Below are 22,270 nucleotides of genomic sequence, written 5' to 3' on the forward strand. Positions count from 1 at the left end.
TGGTACTAATAGTACCATATCCCTACTTGTATTAATGTTTCTAGAACAGATTAAACAGAAAATCAATCAACCTATCAATAAATACAGTATTGCAAAGCAGAATAGAAACAGAGCAAAAATAATACTGTAAAAATACTTTCTATGGAGAGTTCTTGGGTCCAATGTGGTTTATTCTAAGAATGGAAATATAATTTGGTTTTAATCTCAATAATAGTATGAGAGTTAAAGTTTTCAATTGTAGAATTATTTTCAATTGGATTTATAGGATATAGTCTAGGAGAGATTTTATCTAGATATCAATTTTTTTAAGACGTATTATTTTTTGAATGTTTTCCTACTACGTTGTTTCTATCCTCCATTCTGCATCCTAGCAACTTTGCTGATAGAGGCTATTTATGGATGTTTTTCTTTAATCAGCCTCATGGGTATTTTATTTAGCCGGTCTCAACTGCAATATGCAAGAGCCCTGGTAGGCTCATTTGTGGGGTAGATTATATGTTTTGTTAAAACGAATTAAATACCATTCCTAATTTTAATGCAGATGAAAGGACTAAAAATACTCTTGCGTAATGCTACCCAACGCGGGATGAGATTTGCACAAGAAAGTCGGATTAAAGCTATTCCGCGGCTATATTATTCTTATTCATAGGCGTCATGACCAAGACGTTCGTTCCCATCATTACAGGGTTTTTTTGCTTGAGATTTATACAGCGCCGAGCACGGAAGCCTCCCAGGAGAGCGCTGTGATGCAGCCGGCGCTCCTCCCCGCGTTGGGTTGTCCTTCCCGCGCCTCGCCGAGCACCCTGCGTTGCTCCTCCGGCCTCCGGGCGCCTGTTCCTTGCGCTGTGCTCGCCGATGCGACCCTTGCGGTATGCGGCTGCTTTTGGCAGAGAGCTCATGAAGGATTTCATTGAGTGTGAAGACAGAGAGCAGAGACAGAAAAGAGAAGAAGGCGGCCGCTGCCTTTGTAGTCTGGCTGGAATGCGGAAATGTTGAAGCACTATGTCAAACTTTTTTGAAACGGGGTCAAATCTCATTCAGCCAGCGTGGGAAACCAAGGGGAGAAAAAAGTAGAGGCGAGGTGGGGGGAAACTCTTTTGCTCCTGCTGCTGGTCTCAAACCGAGCTCAGGAACCGAGGAGAGAGAGAGAAACTGGGACTGCGCGGAGAGGCGGCGGCGGCGTGCAGAGCTAACGCGGAGCCTTGCATTCGGGAGACTGTTCGTTGCAAGGCTTTGATCAGCCCCAGAAAATTTAGCAGCGCCTCTTTCACTTTTTCCCCAAAGAGGGGGAGGGGATCCTCAGCGCTTTAAGGTGTAGTCTGCCCTCCCGGCTGGCAGGAAGATGCGAATGCGGGGCAGCGGTAGAGCTTCGGAGTTGCTGCTGCCACTACCTGTGTGGCCCCAGTCGCGGCTGCTGGGCTCCGCTCGTGGAAGCTCACCCTCCCCTGTCACCATGTGAACGCTTTGAATCCGGATCGATTCTGCTGAGTGTCTCCTCATTTTCATGGGAAGCGGAATTTTTAAATACATATATTAGAAAAGACGCTCTCCATTGTTTTTCCTGCCTCACCAGGTCTTTGCTTTTCATCTTTTTTTTCTCTCTCTCTTTTTTTTAAAAATACTTTTAACTCCTGTCTTGCTGGAGACCACTTAAGTGGTAACTTCCTCAGAAGAGCCGAAGCTGAGCCTGAGCAATTCCAGGTACTTCTGAAAGTGCCCATGTGCTCTTAACAGATCAGTAGCTTAATGCTTCATTAATTTCCAGAGGTGGGTGGCTGGAATGGGGCTTTCGAAATAACAAAAAGGGGGGGGGCTGAAAAGTATTGTTCTAGTTTCCCACCCACCCCTTCTCTCCACATTACTTGCATGCTGCATAGGGGAGCGCTTTGGGGTGGTCCTTGTGCGATCGGCGCAGCTTCTACAGAGAACCACGTTCCGTGTCCGCGTGGGATTTTCATGGACAAGCTTGAGCCGTCTTAACCGTGGCCAAAGTAAGAAACGGTGGGGAAGTGTTGCTGCGCTAAACATTTACTTCATTTATTTTCTATTTTAGGAGGCTGCAGAAGGATATTAAGAGAAAAGGGAAGGGGTTTATCCGTCCTAGACTTGCTGTTGCCGACAGTCTCGTAGCACATGTAATGCATCAAGTTGATGCACGATTTCTTCACGTAACTTCTGCATGGCAAACAGTTGAATGTAATTTCTTGGAGTGGGAATTTTAACCCTAACCCTTGATAACCCCCCTTTTAACCCCCTAGGATGTGTATTTTTATTGAAATGATAATTGCCCGTTGCCAGCAGCCACGAGCGCTCCGCATGGAGCTCCCGCATCATACAATCATCCCCGGGCTGCATGCGTGGCCGCCTCCGACAGTCGAAAACGGTGTTGCCTGAGCCCCCGCCCCTTGACGACCTCCCACATGGAGCCGCCCCAGATTCCCATCTTCCAACCTCGCACATCAGAGGCCGCCTGGACAGTGGGGGGCGACTTCCATCCCAGAGGCACTCGGCGCCTCCGCCGTCTCGTTGGTCATTCTTATTTTCTATTGGCTACTGAACCTTTACCTTAGGGAAGGGTCTATTTGGTGGCGGGTGCTTGGAATGTTCTTTTCCTGCAGTTGCAACTTGTAGTTAACTTTGGGTGGTTGTCTTTCATTTCTAACAGAGGAGAGGGTCCATGTTGTAGAATTGTCAGGTTTCTTTTCAAGCAGATTTTAAAAATAGAGTAGCCTTATAGAAATTATATTGGGCTAGTCAATTGGGTTTGGGGACATTTTCTGAAACACCTACAAAAGCAACTTTGAATGTTATGGTGGGAGAAAGGTGGGATCAAAATATATTCTATAAAAGTAATTATAATGTTACATCCAAAAGGATAACAGCTTTTTAGCATGTAACAATGCCTGTCCATCATTCCGAAAACTATCCTTGAGCTTCAGAAGCTTTTCCCACTTTGGGGCCCTCTGTTTTAGCAGCACAATCTGCAGAATTTGTACTCCAAATTCCTTCAGGCATGCTAAAAGTTCCCATCTTTAATTTCTGGTTTGTCTAGTTAGGACTGGCAACAATGCCTGCCAAAAGCCACAGAGAATCACTGCTGCTCTTTGTAGATTAGCTTTCTCCTATTTGGTACCAGGACAGAATTACTAACTGATTAAGAGAAATTGTGAAAATTAGAAATGGAACTCAAATTTATGCTTTAAATAGTTAAAATAAATCATCATATTAAATAGGTAAAGTAAATATCACATTTATTGCATAGTTAGCTATCATTTCTGGATTTTTGAAGAAAATTATCAGTTGTGGGTGATCTGTTTTTTGTTGAAATTGAAACTGAAGAAGGAAAAATTACACTTATTTGCCTTCTTGCCCTCCTTATGTTAATATTTTTTTAAAAAAACCAAAACAAATCCAACCTATAATTGTTGTCTGGTTGACTCTAAGAAGTGAAATACTGTTCACATAAGATGATAAAGTATCTGTACCTTTTTGTGTGTTGGCTGGAAATGATGGATCCTGTAATCCAGTATTATTTGGAAAATATGAAGTGGCTGGACTGAAGATGTGATTTTATATCATGCACAAGTTGGATCCATTTTATATAAAATGAGGGGTTCAAATGCTGCTGTCTGTCATGTCTATGGAGATTCTTAATCATCCAGGTCATGGTTGTCCCAAAAGTGCTTTTCCAAAAGGCAACTGGACTTTCTTGCCCTGTTACCTTGTGGAAAAGCACTTTTAGGTGCCATCTTCAATGTTCTTCTGTGTAACAGGCAGAAATAGAAACCAGAATGCAGTGCAACTCTAGATTTGTTTTACTGTATGTAAATTGAGAATTGGTTTAAAAGAAATGCTTATTTGTTAACAAGCTAGGGTTAGAACTTTGTGAAAATTCTGAATGTTTATATCTGGCACAGAAAAAATGGCTATTTTGGACAGTTAAGGACTTTATTTCTTCCCAATTCCACTATTGTTAGTGGGATTCAAATTTCATACATCCTTTGATTTAGTATATTTATGGATATTATACATAATTAAGAATTATGTATAATACGAGAAAGTAAGAGTATTACTTTTCCTGAACAACTTTGTTGAGAGAAAGCATCTTAATTGAAACACAAAATATTCAGGCACTAACACCCAGACACTTTGCTGGCAATAGCAAGGAAAGTCTTTATAAAATTATATCCGAGTTCCTTATTTGGGATCTTTCCCTTACCCAATAGTTTGTCCATTCTAAAGCATCACAGATAGCAAATTTAAGGGGAGAAACCCCAAAACATTTAAAACCATTTGAAAGACCGGTGAAGCAAAATATTTTTGAAATACCTTCCCAAAAGTAAATGAAGAACAGATTATCTAAAACCTAGGAAAGAAAATGTGTCAGTTTACAATTGCTGCTGCAGAAAATTCTTATATTGTGTTTCTAGCAATGTGAACTTTCTAGTGATAGGAAATATAGAACTTCTTGAAACTGATCTTTAAGCAGGTTCACTTTGGGGGACATGATCTTTCAGCTATGGCCCCAATCCATTTAGGAATGTGTAGGTACAGAACAGCATCTTGAATTGTGTCCAGAAACAAATTGACACCAGTTATGGTTTATGCAGCTGACTGTTAGGGCAGTCCTAGATAAAGCACATTATATCAACTTATATGAAAGGGGTTAATTTATGAAACACTATGGCCAATATTACAGTAAATATCTTCTGAACCATTTGCAGATATTTTAGTTGTAACCAGGTTTCTTGCTGATAGTTTTTTTATTCATATTTTATTTTAGTGTATGAGCAGAAAAAACTTGATAGTTGCCCTTTATCTGTGGTATTCCAGGTATTACCCAAGCAATTATCTTTCTTGCCGATGAATTGTTGCAACATTGGGCATTAACACTATCAGAAGTTGAGACTACTGGCATTATCATATTATAAAATAGTGCAAAGACATGATGTAGCTTTTTTTCTGGAGATAGTAGTTATCCTTATTACAAATCAAAAGGATTGCAAGATGAAAATGTGTGAATTGCAAATGGGCAACCAATTTGGTTTATGTATCTGTTATTTTTTTGAGTGCATTTGTATTCTTTTTCCAGTTCTTAAGATATTTCCCAGTTCCTTATTTTGAAACTTTTTGTAATACTATTATGAATCAATAACTTTTGGATTATGAAAGACTGCTACATACCATAAAAGATTAACAAAAAGTTACTGCAGATTTATTAAAAGAAGATGCAGGGCTTTTACTGATCCAATTTTGTTTCCCCGAAAATAAGACCCTGTCTTTTATTTTTTTTGAACCCCAAAATAAGCGCTTGGCCTTATTATTTTGGGGCATATGGAGCAAGATGGGGCTCCTCTTGCTGTCTTACCCGATTTCCAGCTGTGCGTTTAAATGTTTTCGGGGAGGGTTTATTTTCCGGGGGGGGGGGCTTATTTTAGCACATGCGCTCAAAAGCTCGATTGGGCTTATTATCAGGGGATGTCATACTTTTGGGGAAACAGAATATATATACATAGAATACTGTTCTACACATATGACTCCTTTCAAGTTCATTGATACACACTACTATAGGTATATACTCAAAAATAAGTGTCACCGTGTTACCTGTTGAAGAGAAGGGGTGCGATGGCTCAGAAGTTAAAGAAGCTGATCTTTTCAGCTGAGTACCATCTGACCAGGTGAACTCCCATTCCTGGCCCAGCTCCTGCCCACCTACCAGTTTGAAAGCATGTAAATACAAGTAGATAAATAGGTACCACTTTGGTGGGATGGTAACAGTGTTCTGTGCACCTTGGCATACAGTCATGCTGGACACATGACCACAGAAATGTCTTCAGGCAACACTGGCTCCCTCAGATAAGAAACAAACCACTGCCCCTTAGACTAGATGGGGAAAACCTTTACCTTAAGCCTATTTCTTTTTTGCCAGTAAATGCAGAAGGGAAACCAGTTTTTCTGATAGTACTGCTGAAAGTGGTAAGATTTCTTGCCATTTTATAAGCAAGAAACACAAAACTTAGAAAATTCTGCAAATGTGGGAATCCTGCAAGATAGAGTTTTGCTCATTTTGTGTGACATTACCTGCCCGCTATTGTTCTTGGATAGCATCTTTCTTCAGTGAACTATAGTCTGCTGGTACTAGCTATAAGAATGCTGTCTATTTCTGAGGAAATTTTCCTACCTTAAATTTACTTCATGTTTGTTTATTTGTAATATATTTTTACAAGTTTATGTTGTTTTGAAATTATTTTTCTTTTCCAAAGACCACCTCCATGTTAAAATGATCTTCTGAAAATATAAAACCTTCTTTCATTATGTTTTGTAATATGTTTTTTTAAAAAGAGTAAGCAAATTGTCATGAATCAAGAGAATTGTAGCCCAACAGACCTGGAAGTCACAATTTCAAAACCGTATTAGTACAATTCTTAGCTTATTTAACACTAATATTTCCAAACATATTAATAGTTTAAATCATAGTTGGAGAGAGGTAATTGTAGACTTTAATAAGGGCCCTTAATACTTAGCCGAGTGATAATTATATGAATCAGTCATTCTGCTATAAGATAAAAATGATGTAGGTTGATATAAAAAGAAGGTAAGCTCTTTTTCCTTTTCAAGAATTATCTGTAAGGTATTTATTTAAAAATTAAAGATAATTAAAGAGTTTCCTTAAGACAAATGTCTTAGCTGTCAGGGATCTTTTTTTAAAGTACCAAAATAAATAATAGAAATATGCCTGCCTTCAGAAATGCTTATAGGACATTGGTTGTGAAAAGCTAGCATATGTTGATTAAGGTTGGCATATGTCATACTAAATTTATTAGCTTTAATGCAATATATTGTTTTACCATATATTGTAGAAATCATAAGTAGTGATGTCATGGATTTTTCTACTATATTTCTATACTTATCGGAAAATAATCTCCATTCTTTAATTTAGTAAATTTGAATGGTCATTTAGAGAATAGTATTATTAATACTCTTCAACTGCTCAATAAATTTTCACTAGTAGAGTTCTGACAAACAGATGTGTCTAAGTATGCAGAATAAAAACTCATATTGCAGTATAGGAAACCATACATAAAGCCTGAAAAAGAAGAGAAACCTTCATAATTATTGAGTAAAATATTAGCAAAGGTCTTTAATGTTGAAAAGGGAAGGAGAGCTTAGGAAAAAGCATGGGCGGGAGGGAAAATTCAATGGAAGAAGTAGAAAGCTGTGAAAATTATGGAAAGCGACAGGAAAACTACGCTATAGCAGAAATAATAAGTTGGGATAATTAGGGAAATAAGAAAGACAATATAGTGGGAAAAGTCCTTTTAAGAAAAATAATCAAAGTATAGCAATCACCAAAAGGCCAGCCTTGTCCAACTTAGCATATTCTAGTGTATTGAACTAATAAGATGTCTTCCCAGCCAGTCATCTTCATTGATTAGAAATTCTGAGATTAATTCACAGGTACAGACAATAGAGCTTTATGAAAAAAAATGTAAGTTAGCCCAAATAAAGCATCTTTCTTAAGGCATTATAGCATCCACACCCTTTAAAAACCTTGTGTAGTTACTTTGAGATCAGTCTTCTCCTTGAATATATATGTGTGCTCAGTTTCTTTTCTTCACCATTAATCCCAGGAAATGTATTTTCAGATGGGGAGGATTTTTAACCATCTGCACAAACTTTGTAAAGAACATGAATGCTTTAATAAGATGTACTTAGTCTCACATTGCAAATAAGTTTTTGGTTTACACAGCCACAATGGCAGAAGTAGAGAATTAAGTAGGAGGATGAGAAAAGGAGGTGCAATAATAGAAAATATCTTTGGGATAGCTAAGCAGAATTCTAAAGTTTGGAGTACAAAATCAATTATTCTGTTGTTAATAAACTCAGCTACACAACACTCATATGAAACATAGACCTGGTTCATGCTCAAGCATATGTTTGATTTAATACTTTGTTTGAGGCAGGCATAGTTTTTCTTCAAGAAATGTGTAGTTTAAAAATTCTGGTTTACTGTTATCTGAACGTACCCATTGTCTTTTTTATAGTTTATTAAATTTGTTTCCATTTTTTTATTTATAAAATACTAGCAATTACCTTAATAATCTTGAAGTTATGTTAAAAGAATGCGGGTTTTTTTTTCACAATTACTGATTTTTGGCATTTACTTACAACAAAATTAAAATAGTTTTGATTCTTGGTGATGCTTTGGTTGCTCATTAGGGATAATACAGAGAAGTTGGTGATCTGTATATAGACAGGTTTTGTAGCCCTTGTCACTCCTTATTACTTGAAGGTTGAATTTGCTGTAGCCAGTCATAATATATCACTGATTGTAGATGACAACTATGGATATAAAGCTTACTTCTCTCAACCATGCATTGATTTTTCATTGTTGAATCATTCCCACATTGTCTTGTGAATTCTTCACATACTGGATCTTTTACACTCTAGGAAATGATTAGACTTATAAATATTATGGAGTTTGGATTTGATAAATTATAACATTTGTGGTTTGATTAAAAATTAACTCTTATTATTCACCTATTTTACTGGTACTGACTAGATGTGAAGAAAGCACTTTTAAGCTTGGTAATGTCAGTGGGACACATCTTACACATAGAAAGCATTCAACATTATTGTGCTTAGTGAGATTAACCTTGCCCTAAGATGTACATTTGGGAATCTCCTATCACTCTTTGGATGAATCCATATCTGTATCTCTCTGTTTTTCTAAAGTAACAGATGTCTCTTTGGACATATAAAAGAATCAGGACATTTTAAAATCCAGATATGATCAATTTTAGAAATAATGAAAAATGCATTTCATCTACATCTTGGCTTCGTCTTGCATATTGCTAACTGTGCAGATGGAAACTGAAAAGTCTTCAGCCTTTATCCAAGCCCATTTTTTTCCTATTTTGCCTGGCTGCAGCTTTGCTTATCTGGCTGTTGCTGTCAATTCCATACAATTCTCCATTTATGTTATTGATATTCTCCCAGTTTGGATTCCCTCTAGATATGTGGACTTGATTCCCAGAATTCTCAGCAACAGCAAAATTCTCAGAAAAGTAGTTCTTTGGTGAGAAATTTTAGAAGTTGAAGTCTATAAATCTGAAGGGCATCTCAATGGATTATGCTCTGGCCTTGAAGATGGCTTGGAAATTTTAGCTAATAGAAATAGAAACCTTCAATTTTAAAAGATTGATTACTAGTATATTTTTGAAACTCAACTCGATAATGATAGTCTTGACCTACAGAGTTCAGAATGTATAGATTGTGACCTGTTCAGTGAAGGAAGCTCATATAATGAGTTGTGTTGTATTGGAATTTGTTTGGCTTAATTGTGTATCCAGTTACAACTTGATAATGTAAACATAACTGGTCAAAACTATCCTTGGTTTAGTGTAGTAGGTAATTCCAACCATTGTCTCTTAGACCAACTTGACAGTTTTGTTGAAAAAATAAAACGAGCACTTTTTGAAAGGGAAACAAAATTAGTAATATAGGGAATGGGATATTAACGCTAATAATGGGGATGTAGTCTGGTAATGCATACTAAGTAGTGAAATTAATGCTATTATATTATTAAGTAAATGAACAGTTGAAGAATAAATGAAAAGATATTCTGTGATGGAGAAATAATATATTCTCTCTCTCTCTTTTTTTCTTTCTCTCTCTGTTTCTCTCTCTCACACACACACTTTGGTTTTATAGATTGAATTGGGTTTACCCAGAGATTTATTCCAAAGACCATTGACCAGCTAAGCAATAGGGCAACCACGGTTTATTACTGCAGTCCTTGAATGTTACATCCTGTTGACTGGCACATCTGTAATTATTCTGGATACTTGTTGAAGTAGCAGAAAGCGCATTTTGGCAACTGGAATCCAGGTCAACAGATTCAACAGTTGAAACATCAGTCAACAATTTGTGAAGAAGGAAATCCGTGAAGTCATGGATAAGGACAACATGAGCCTAGCTGACCAGCAGTATGAATGTGTGGCGGAAATTGGTGAAGGAGCCTATGGGAAAGTGTTCAAGGCCCGAGACTTGAAAAACGGAGGGCGCTTTGTAGCACTGAAGAGGGTGCGGGTGCAGACCAGCGAGGAAGGGATGCCGCTTTCCACTATACGTGAGGTTGCGGTCTTGAAGCATCTGGAAACATTTGAGCATCCCAACGTGGTCAGGTGAGGAAGTGGGACACAGAATGTAATCAACTATGTTTGAGATTAGTTGTGTAGATTGAATGAGAATTTTAAGCAAAGGCATTTGGATAATCTGCGCATTAGAGCAGATATATGGAAGTTTGTTTAAGAGACTATATTGCCAGCCTAACCCATCTGTGCTTGAGATTTGCCTCCTACGCATTCAAACATCCATCTCCAGAGGCATAGGTGTGTGACTTAAGTATTTGAGTGGATGGGCATGGTGCCACATGTATGCATTGATTTCTGGAACACAAAAAGGAAAAACAAAAAGAGTGTATTTTGTACTGGGAATTAGTTGTGCCTAAGTCAACTTATATATATATTTTAGCATTACTAAATATCGCCATTAAGGTAATACTCATCCTATGTGTTATCCAAGTTAATTTTGAAATTAGAACTTAGTTTAGAATATGTAGTCCCTTTAAACAATTCAAGTGTATACAGAATATATTAAAATTGTATGTAAAATAGAAATTTGAAATGGATAAATGTCTATGGAGAGTTTCAGTCACCTAGGTCATGGTTGTCTCAAATGTGCTATTTCCAAAAGCAACTAGAGTGTTTTTTTTGAGGAAGAAGATGTTTTGCTTCTCATCCAAGATCGATTCTGACTGAATGATGGGAGGGATGGAAAGATTAGTTATGACAGGATGGTTGGCAGTGGGGTGGAAGGATAATATTCCTTTACAGTCATCTAGTCAATAGATACTCTGCACCGAAGCTGCAGTAAATCTGGGCTTTTCGTTCTGCTCCAATGCTTGTGGCAGCTGACCCACGGCTCCACCACTTGCCACTGCTACTTAGCTGTCCATGGTCGCTGGGGGTGTGGTGGCACAATCCGCCATTCTCCAGGGGCTCTGCTGGCTCCGATGTTCAAGGGGCCCACAACCATAAAAATAGCGGGTTCTCGTTAGCAGCTGCCAAGGGGCCTCCCAACCTTCTCAACGCTCCATGCCAATCTCTAGCATGAATGAACGCTGCGGCCTTCTAAATACTAAAACTCTTCTTGTTTAAATTTAATTTGTGACTAAATCCAATATAAGATGGAGAACCTTCAAACCCTGTCTGAATTGCTCGAGATTGAGTTGAAACTGGGAGGAGCACCAGAGGGACTGTCTCTTCCAATTACAACCCAGTCTGTAGAGCTAGAAGACAGAGTGAATCCCATGTCTGGAATCTCTCCTCCCCTCCAGAAAAGGGGTATGTCAGCTGGACCAACGCCCGTTCTCTCTGAGATTTGTTGAGGCCACTTGGGAATTTATGTGCCCTCAGTGTCACCTGAATCAGAATACAGTGTGTGGAATCTTCTTGGAACTGCTGAAACGACTGTCTTGTAGACAAGAGAATGGTGGTGTCATATTCCTCCCCTTCTGTTGAGGAAGGGCTGTTCAGTTCTAACATAGATGTCCTTTTTACCCCTTTCAAACCAATGGTCCTCTCTACCAAGAATGTGGATTTTGCTGTCTTTAAAAGAATGACCTTTGTCTTTCAAATGCAGATAGACTCCTGAATCTTGTCCTGATGGGTTTGTTCTTCCATGTTGTGCCATGTGTATGTGAAATAATAATAATAATAATAACAACAACAACAACAACAACAACAGAGTTGGAAGGGACTTTGGAGGTCTTCTAGTCCAACCCCCTGCCCAGGCAGGAAACCCTACATCATTTCAGACAAATGGTTATCCAACATTTTCTTAAAAATTTCCAGTTGTTCCACTGATTAATTGTTCTGTCAGGAAATTTCTCCTTAGTTCTAAGTTGCTTCTCTCCTTGATTAGTTTCCACCCATTGCTTCTTGTTCTACCCTCAGGTGCTTTGGAGAATAGTTTGACTCCCTCTTCTTTGTGGCAAGCTCTGAGATATTGGAAGACCGCTATCAGGTCTCCCCTAGTCCTTCTTTTCATTAAACTAGACATACTGAGTTCTTGCAACCGTTCTTCATATGTTTTAGCCTCCAGTCCCCTAATCATCTTTGTTGCTCGTTGCAAAACAAGTGGTTGTTTTGTTTCTCCAATGTACAGATCTGCACTTGTCTCATTACATTGTACAGGCAGTCCTCAACAACAGTTCATTTAGTGATCATTAGAAGTAACAACAGCACTGAAAAAAGTAACATGGCAATTTTTCACACATGATTATTGCAGCAACCCCATGGTCATGTGATCAAAATTCAGATGCTTAACAGCTAGCTCACATTTATTATGGATGCAGTCTTCTGGGGTCATGCAATCATCTTTTGTGACTTTTCTGACAAGCAAAGCCAATGGGGAAGCCAGATTCATTTAACAATCATGTTGCTAACTTAACAATTGCAGTGATTCATTTAACAGTGGTGGCAAGCAAGGTTGTAAAATGGTGTAAAATTAACTTAATAAACATCTCAGCAATATAAATTTTGGGGTCAATTATGATCATAAGTCGAAGACTACCTGTATTGCATATGTCACACTGTTCAGTTTGTGTCTGGGTGTTTTATGCATGGCACAACATCGGATAACAAGACTACACTAAGGCAGAAGCTTATCTACTCCAAGGATTAAACACTTTGCCTGCTTGGTTAGAAGTAAACCATACTGAATTCAACAAAACATAATTTCCATTGAAGCTGGTTCCATTGAAGCCTTGGTTATATTTATATATATTGTGTCTCATGTGACCTATAGATGCTTGATTTTTGACAGCAATTCCTGACCTAATTTTTTATTGGTTTGAAAATACGATTTGGAATATAATTTAAAAAATAGAGGAATTCCCATCTATGATGTTTTACTTTTTGTAAGTTTTAGATTTTATAAATGGTCCAAAAATAATACAAGGCCATTCATCAGTAATAGAATACTCCTTTCTGTTCATGTCTATGATTTATGCTATGTTCTTGCTGATATGATAGTTGTAGGGGAAGATTCATTTGCAATTTTCATGGGTGGAGTCCCACTAATTCTAATCATACTGTTTCTTTAGATGAGTAATATGTCTGCTACGTAATAATATGAGGTTCAAATGTACATGGTGACTAATTATTAAAAAATGCTTATGCATAACAGGTATTATGATGGAATTTGAAAAAAGCTAGATTAGAACTTTTAGTGAAATTTTCCAAAGAATTTTTGCAAGTTTATAAACAAGTAATAAATCTTAATATTTGCAACCTACTAAAATAATCTTTTTGCAATGCTATATCAACCTACTTTAGATATTTTGTTTACACATTAATATAGTATTTCTATACCTATCAACATAATAAGTTTAGAAAGAGCCTCATGTTTTGCTTTTCTAGATGTAACAATGAATCTATCTTATGTGTAAACAGTAGGTTTTATAAAATTGTGTATTGAATATTTATAGTATATCCGAAAGATAATTGACTTAGTCTATTAGATGGGGCTGCTGATTGAAGTCTCTTTCAATAGCATTCAACACTAGTTAGGATCTGTTAATTTTTACCCATTGAGTGCACTTTCTGAAAGAATTTGTAAGCTTTGTCAACCTTCCCCAAACTGGTGACCTTGAGGGGTATTGTACTGCGACTTCCATTATCCCCAGACAATGTGACCAATGGCTGTGCTGATACAGATGATGAGAATCGTGCTTTCCCATTTGGAGGGTACCAGGGTGGAGAAAAGTGATCTACTTATACTGTAGTTATATATATCTATTAGACTTTTGTAGAAAAAACATATAGTTTAAGCCAACTACAATCTCCTTATGCTGGTTATTTATATAGGTAACTGTTTTGTTCTAAAATCCATGGTATTTGTAATAGTTTCTCATCTGGAAATTAACATTCATACCTTTAAATTCCTTGCATAGTGATTGCTTTGGGGTGCATTGATTGTTATTGCCTTAAACATTTTATTTTTCTGAAATTCAATTACTGAAGGGAAAAACTGAATGAACGATGAAGTCATCTAAAAATAAACTGATTGCAATAGGACTATGAGAAAGCAACTGGAGTCTATAGTAAAAATCTTGGAAAATTATAGTACAAAGAAAGGAGTACAGGTAGTCCTCAACTTCCCACCACAGTTATGACCAAAATTTCTGTTGCTAAGTGAGGCATTTGTTAAGTGAAGTTTGCCCCATATTACTACCTTTCTTGCCACTGTTGTTAAGTGAATTACTTCAATTGTTAGGTTAGTAACACGGTTGTTAAGTGAATCTGGCTTCCCCATTGACTTGCTTGTCAGAAGGTGGCAAAAGGTGGTCACATGACCCCAGAACACTACAAGTGTCATAAAGAGTCAGCTGCCAAGTGTCTGAATTTTAATTACATGACTATGGGGATGCCACAATGATCTTAAGTGTGAAAAATAATGATAAGCCACTTTTTTTAGTGCCATTGTAACTTCAAACTATCACTAAATAAACTATTGTAAGTTGAGGACTACCTGTATGTAGTGCTACAGTTTGAGTCATTTTCTGATAATTTTTAAGAAACCTATAATCTATTTTGGAATCTGTTTTTAATATAATATTTATATCTCTTATAATATTTTATTTCATGGCAAAATAACTATTTGTTGATTGTGGTATGCAGTAATACGTGAATATCTTTTTCTCAAATATAGAATGGAATAATATAGTATTCTGGCTTTTTCAGTTAAAGGAATAAGGACAAAAGATGATGAGGTTATAGTATTTTCTTACATTAGAAATAGTTGATGATAGAACAGATACCATAATCAGTAACAGTAACAGAGTTGGAAGTGACCTTGGAAGTCAGCTAGGCCAACCCCCTGCTCATGCAGGAAACCTATACTAGGGATTTGAACCGCTGACCTTTCTGATCGGCAAGCTCAGTGTCTTAGCTACTAGTAGAATTTATTGTACTAGATGTAATATTTAAAGCTTGATTGTTGGGTGTTGAGCCTTTACAATACTTTAAAGTATGCAATTTGTTAGTCGATAATTACCTTAAGAAGAATCCTATAATTCTCATTGTCGGGGGAAACGGCGGTCAGATTGGGAAAATCCTCTGGCTTGCCGTAGGACCGAGTCTGCAAAAACTTTTAGTAGCTCCGCCTCCTGTAGCCTCCCAGCTTTTCGACTCGGTCCTTGCCAGGACCACTAGTGTCGTTGCTGTCTCCTTCCACCTATCGCTAATTTTTCTAAATTTAAAGCTTGATTGTTGGGTGTTGAGCCTTTACAATACTTTAAAATATGCAATTTGTTAGTCGATAATTACCTTAAGAAGAATCCTATAAATTCAAACCTATTTAGTCTAGAATATTTTTCCACCAAGATCTGAATATTATAGCACAACTTACTTGAGGTGTTCAAAAACTAATGTTAAGTAAAATGCCCTCCTTCCAATACTGGACATTATATATAGGCATCATAATTTAACAGCCTTATTCTCTATGGATCATTTCATTTTGGAATGAGGAACTGCCATCATAAAGGATAGAGATTTGATTCAAAAGGAATTAATTGGGTGTGGAATCAAGTCTTTGCATGCAGCTGCTTTCCATGCAATGTTGCAGTTTAAAACTATAGATCTAGATTTCACATAGAATGATCTACAGTAATCTTTACTTGATTTGGCTTACATGCATATAGACCCGGTTTGATCAACAATACTGAATCCAGATCTCTCACTTTTCAAATTTGCATATCAGAATAAATTATTCATAATATGAAAGATGCCCATGCTGGCTTTCTGTAAGGTAATTAGTGCAAAAGTTGCCTGAGATGTTCTTTAAAATGTGTTTTAATTTTATCCTAACCTCTAAAATCACTATGCTTGAGAAGGCAAGAAGATCTATCCTCCACTATTAAATATTTGGGTAATCTACTGTAGAAAAGAACAGTTAAAAAAAAAAAAAACATTCAAATTACTTCCTTTTTCGTTGAAATGAAATCTTTCAAAATTCAGTGAAAAATATTTATGTAAAAAAGCTTAATTGTGCCTGCTTATTTTCCCAGCGTGTCGAGCGGTTTAACAAGCTCCGCTGAGGACCGGCTTGTAAGTCTTTTCAGAGGCAAGCCGGCTATCCTGGGCTAGCGAGGCAGGCTTACCCGCGCTCCCAGAGGGCTCGCCTCTCTCAATCGGAGCGAGCAGGCAGCCGTTCTTGCCCAGGCAGCTGTTCTTGCCCAGGCAGCTCATTATCGCGTTAGCAGCCTTGAGCGGCGATTAAGAGAGCATTGTACCTGGCGCTTTCAGCACTTCAAAGGGAGTATCGGAACGCTCTTCAGAAGCGTCATCGCGCCTGCCGAATTTGCGCGCCAAACTAGATCGTGTTTTTGCAGCCGCTGAGGCGAGCGATCTGACTGAGGCACATTTTTATTGCGGTTGTCGGCTCAACGAAGCAGAATCAGCTGGGATTGCAGAGGCAATTGGAGGTCGTGAGTAAACTATTTTAAAACCTTTTTTTATCTCAACCATAAAAGGGTTAATTTTGGCGGGAAAGCACCAAAATGGCGGAAGAAATTTCTCTTAGGGGCCATAATGACAAGGATCGCAGCCGCCATCTTAGCGACCCAGGAGAGGGTTCATCAGAGGCTTCTCCCACAATTTTATCATCCAGTAAGAATTCTAAACCTCCCAAATCTAATTCCCGGGCAGAAGATCGCCGACACAAGGCCTTGGAAAAAGTTATTTCCAAATCTTTGAAGAAGGCTGACAAAACTAAGAGGCCTAGTTCTGAGGCAATTATTTCTTCGGATAATTCCAATACAATCTCTCCACCCGCAGCCCTTCCAGCAGGAGCCTGGTCACCTGACCGCTCTGGGTCCACGGCTTTTACCCCTCCATCTGAAGTGGGCACCCTATTTCATAATCAGTTGGAGGTGTCCTCTTTATTTCCTGTGCCCCCCACCTCTGATCAACAGCCACTCAGGCAGCTGACTCCTGCTGCCCCCATGCCTCAAAATCTTGCAGAACAAGCAGGACCAGCAACCCTATTTCAGATGCTACCATCTTCATCTCTGCCATGTGCTGGTTTTTCTGCTCCCACTAACGTTTTACCAATTCTGCCACAACCTGCACTGCCCAATAATACTCAATTACCACAACAACCCATTATTCAATTGCCAGATTCTTTCGGCATGTATATATCAGAAGCTATTAAACAGGGTATGGCTCAATGCCTTCATCAGAGTTCTGGATTTATTCAGCCAGAAAGTCAGCCACGAAACGCATCACCCATATCAGATCTGCCTGGACAATCGACTAATCGAGATCAGGCGCAAGAACACTCCCAGTTCCGTCAGCCAGGGTTCCTTTTCGGATGAAGAGGAAGGTGAACTGGCCCTCTGACGATGAGGGCTTGGCCCCAGACCAGCCATCTTTCGTGGGATTATTTAAACCACATCTGTTTCGATCCTTGCTGTACAAAGCACAAACTTCCACGGGCTTAGGAATCTCACCACCAGCCCAATCTTCCCAGGACCCTTCGGGCCATTTGTTTGCTCAACCAGCAGTGGTGTCGGAAGTCATCCCATCCCCAAAGCTTTTTCTGGATGTAGTCGAGCACCAATTACAGTCTCCTGGTTCCGGTTCCAATCCGAGTTCCACGGACAAGAGGTTCTACAATGTAGCTCCGGAGCTGGATAAGCTATTACAAGTTCCCTCAGTAGACGCTCCCGTGGTGGCTCTCACAACCACTGCTCACTTAGCAGGACAGGCGGACGAGTCCCTTCGCCCAGAAGAGAAGCGCTGCCTGCATTTGTGAATTGTCATCAATCTTCTGCCTGGGCTATCAGAGCTTCCACATCAGCCTCCTTCTTTAGCAGATCTGCTCTCCTATGGATCAAGCAGCTTCAGAGCAGAATCCCTTCATCAGATCTCAGATCACACCAGGATATAAACAAAATAGTAGCCGCCTTAGAGTTTTCAGCAGATGCCTCACTAAACGCTGTTAAATTTTCAGCCAAAGCCATGGGTTCTGCTATCTCTTCTCGACGACTTCTTTGGCTCAGACACTGGCAGGCTGACACTAAGAGCAAATGGCGACTTGCGTCTTCTCCCTTCTCAGGGACCAACCTCTTTGGGTCCTCCCTGGATCCTATAGTAATAGAAACTAAGGATAAACGGAAGATACTGCCTTCATTATCGAGAAGAGGAGAGATCCGTCAGCAGCCGTATTTTCGTTCCCAGTCATTTCGTCCATCCGACTCAGGAAGTTTTCTCCCCCGGTCTCAACGTTTCCCTCCACCCAGAGGACCCCAACCTCGAGACGGGCAGGTTAGACAGGGGTCTAGATATGCCAATAAGAAGCCCTTTCGAGGTGGGAGGGGGAGGGGATTCAGACGTTCAAAATGAGATTCATTCGGACTTCCCCATTGGAGCCAGGCTTAAATATTTCTCGGCTCAATGAGAGGCCTCGACTTCTGACAAGTGGGTCAGAAACTCTATAAGAGATGGTCTGCCCTTAGAATTTCTGTCCCTCCCCAAACACCTTTTACGTTGCCCGTGTCTCGTAATCCGGTTACCAGGTCTCTAGTGTCTGAGGCCATCAATCACTTGATTTACACGAGCCATCCAACCTGTACCATCTGAGCAAAGGGGTCAAGGTTTTATTCTCGCCTATTTGTGGTCAGTAAGTCTTGGGGATGGAGGGCAATTCTTGACTTGAAGTCCCTCAACCGTCACATAGTTTACCACAAATTCAAGATGCATTCACTTGGACCATATTGGAATGTATCCGTCCGGTGACCTGTTATCTTCCATTGACTTAACTGAGGCCTACCTACACATCCCTATCCTTCCTTCCCACCGGAAATTCCTCCGGTTTTGTTATAGGGACATCACTATCAATACAGGGCTTTACCCTTTGGGTTATCATCAGCCCCTCGGGCATTTACAAAGATCTTATCAGCCCTCTTAGCCCACATTCGTTCCACACCCATTAGGCTTCAAGCCTATCTTGATGACATCTTAATCATGTCATCTTCTTTATCATCTGCGGGGGTTGATGTATCTTCTACTATCCAGATCTTACAGGATCATGGTTTTTCCATCAATTGGAAGAAAAGTCACCTTTCTCCATCCACCCGCATTGTTCATTTGGGGGCAATTATTGACACGGAGGCGTCCATGGTTTTTCTCTCGGAGGACAGGCGTAACAGCTTGTCCAACCTGGCTTCTCATTGCCAGTGGGTAGGCCCTATTCCCCTTATCCAATTGTCCCAATTGCTAGGAAAAATGGTCTCTACCTACGACATCATACCATGGTCTCGTCTCCATAGCAGGCCCCTTCAATGGATGCTCCTTCCACATCAGCGCCGCCACATCAGTTCGTCCTTCAGGACGGTAGCTCTTTCCAGGGAAGTTCGAGAGTCTTTGGAATGGTGGACTTCTCCGGCCATTCGCCGGGGGTCCTATTTCAGGGAACCGTCACGAATAACCATCACCACGGATGCCAGTCTCTTTGGCTGGGGAGCCCACCTCGATTCGCATCTGGCGCAAGGTCAATGGTCGGCATCCGAGGCCCGTCACAGCATCAACTTCCTGGAACTTCGAGCTATTTTCTTGGCGCTCCAAGCATTCTCGACTCTCATCACCGCCATCACGTCCTGATCTTAACGGACAATACTACGGCAAAGGCCCATATAAACCGCATGGGCGGAACACATTCTCTCTCTCTCCTGCAGGAGTCTTCCAAATAGGTCTTTGGGCAGAGGCTCACCTATGCTCTCTGAAGGCCGAGCACATTTCGGGAGTAACCAACATTACGGCCGACTCCCTGAGTCGGAATATTATAGACCAATCGGAATGGGCCCTCACAACTTCGTTGTTCAACGACCTTTCATATCGTTTCGGCCTCCCACTGGTGGACCTGTTCTCTTCAGTCTCCAACCATCAACTCCCACGTTTCTTTACAAGGTTCCCGTCACGGGGAGCGGAGGCAGTGGATGCCCTACGCAGCCCTTGGCCTCAAGGTCTCCTGTATGCCTTCCCTCCCCTTCCTCTAATTCCCAGGGTAATCCGCAAGCTTCTGGAACAGAAGGCCGAGTTGGTTCTTGTCGCCCCGTTTTGGCCCAGGAGGCCCTGGTTCGCCGATCTCCGGACACTTTCGGTGCAAGCCCCATGGAGGATTCCAGAACACAAAGTGGCTCTTCGTCAAGGCCCCGTTTTTCACCCGGATCCTCAGTGGCTTTGCCTAACCGTCTGGAGGTTGAGCGGAGCCTGCTAACAGAGGCTCGGGTACCTTCCCAGATTATTCCAGTCATTCAAGCTGCCCGGCGGGACTCCACATCACGTATTTATCAGGCCACTTGGCGGGCGTTTGCTTCATGGTGTGAAACACGGTCCATATCGGCTATTTCAGCATCTGTTATCCAAGTACTAGAATTTCTCCACGAGGGTTTCGATGCTGGACTATCACCAAATACTTTGAGGCGGCAACTAGCGGCTATATCTTCGGTTCTTACTATGGATCAACACACTTTATCCAGGGAACCCCTCATCAGGGATTTCCTTCGGGAGCCACTAATTTGAGACCTCCGGTGGTTCACAGGTTCCCTTCGTGGAATTTACACAAGGTTCTTTCCATTTTGACCAAGAGTCCTTTTGAGCCATTACGACAAGCATCCCTTCGCTTCTTATCTTTCAAAGTTGCGTTCCTGGTGGCCATTACTTCAGCCCGCAGGGTATCCGAACTCTCAGCACTCTCGATTAGAAAGGATCTATGTGTTTTTCACAAAGACAGAGTAGTGTTACGTTTGGATCCAACGTTCCTCACCAAGGTTAATACGGTTTTCCATCGATCTCAAGAACTGGTCCTACCTAACTTCTGCCCGAGTCCTCAACGGCCTCAAGAATTCATCTGGCATACCCTAGACGTACGACGCGCCTTGAAGATTTACATCAGCCGTACGGAATTAATTCGGAGAACTGAATCACTTTTCGTGTCATTCCAACCATCTTCCATGGGGTTGAAGGTCACCAAATCCGTTTTATCCAGATGGATAAGGGCAACAATTATCAAGGCTTATGAAGGACATCCGGCTCAGATGCCTCGTGGCATATCAGCTCACTCAACCAGGAGCGCTGCTACCTCTGCGGCTTGGGCCACTCAAGCCTCAATCGATGAGATCTGTCGGGCGGCGGCCTGGTCCAGCCCAACTGCCTTCATCCGACATTACCGACTTGATGCATACGCAGCTTCTGATGCGGCCTTTGGGCGACGAGTGCTTCAGGCAATTCACGACGTTTCGGCATGACTCATTCGGCCTCCTCCCACCCGTGTGGACTTCAAGCTTGGGTATGTCCCCAATCTGACCGCCGTTTCCCCCGACAATGAGAATGGGCGTTGGCTTACCTGAACGCCCCTTCTAGGAGAGGGGGAAACGGCGGTCAGTCCCTCCCTTATGCAGTCGGCCGACTGAGGATTGGGACCGTCGGGGTGGGGGACCACTAATTCTTTCTCATTTCAGCACGACACTCCAGTCTGCAGTCAACTCCTCGCCGAAAAGCTGGAAGGCTACAGGAGGCGGAGCTACTAAAAGTTTTTGCAGACTCGGTCCTACGGCAAGCCAGAGGATTTTCCCAATCTGACCGCCGTTTCCCCCTCTCCTAGAAGGGGCGTTCAGGTAAGCCAACGCCCAATTCAAACCTATTTAGTCTAGAATATTTTTCCACCAAGATCTGAATATTATAGCACAACTTACTTGAGGTGTTCAAAAACTAATGTTAAGTAAAATGCCCTCCTTCCAATACTGGACATTATATATAGGCATCATAATTTAACAGCCTTATTCTCTATGGATCATTTCATTTTGGAATGAGGAACTGCCATCATAAAGGATAGAGATTTGATTCAAAAGGAATTAATTGGGTGTGGAATCAAGTCTTTGCATGCAGCTGCTTTCCATGCAATGTTGCAGTTTAAAACTATAGATCTAGATTTCACATAGAATGATCTACAGTAATCTTTACTTGATTTGGCTTACATGCATATAGACCCGGTTTGATCAACAATACTGAATCCAGATCTCTCACTTTTCAAATTTGCATATCAGAATAAATTATTCATAATATGAAAGATGCCCATGCTGGCTTTCTGTAAGGTAATTAGTGCAAAAGTTGCCTGAGATGTTCTTTAAAATGTGTTTTAA

The 22,270-nt window shown here is 40.5% G+C and overlaps 1 protein-coding gene across 8 annotated transcripts in view; it reads left to right on the plus strand.

Moving 5' to 3' along the window:
- The first annotated feature begins 797 nt into the window (after positions 1 to 797).
- Positions 798 to 22,270, plus strand: part of CDK6 (cyclin dependent kinase 6) — a 158,644-nt gene continuing 137,171 nt past the window's right edge. For 2 of the 8 annotated variants that reach the window (XR_009155072.1, XR_009155073.1), the window contains exons 1-2: positions 802 to 1,701; positions 9,715 to 10,187. Coding sequence is in view for 6 of the 8 variants with exons in the window: in XM_058183026.1 (XP_058039009.1) it covers positions 9,955 to 10,187 (233 nt within the window). In the remaining 2 variants the exon portion in view is untranslated. Of the gene's footprint in view, positions 1,702 to 1,877; positions 2,002 to 2,457; positions 2,530 to 9,053; positions 9,080 to 9,714; positions 10,188 to 22,270 lie in introns of those variants that run through there. The other 6 variants (XM_058183021.1, XM_058183020.1, XM_058183026.1 and 3 more) reach the window with 6 other exon arrangements.

Source organism: Ahaetulla prasina, chromosome 4 (assembly GCF_028640845.1).
Source record: "Ahaetulla prasina isolate Xishuangbanna chromosome 4, ASM2864084v1, whole genome shotgun sequence".
Lineage (NCBI taxonomy): Eukaryota > Metazoa > Chordata > Lepidosauria > Squamata > Colubridae > Ahaetulla > Ahaetulla prasina.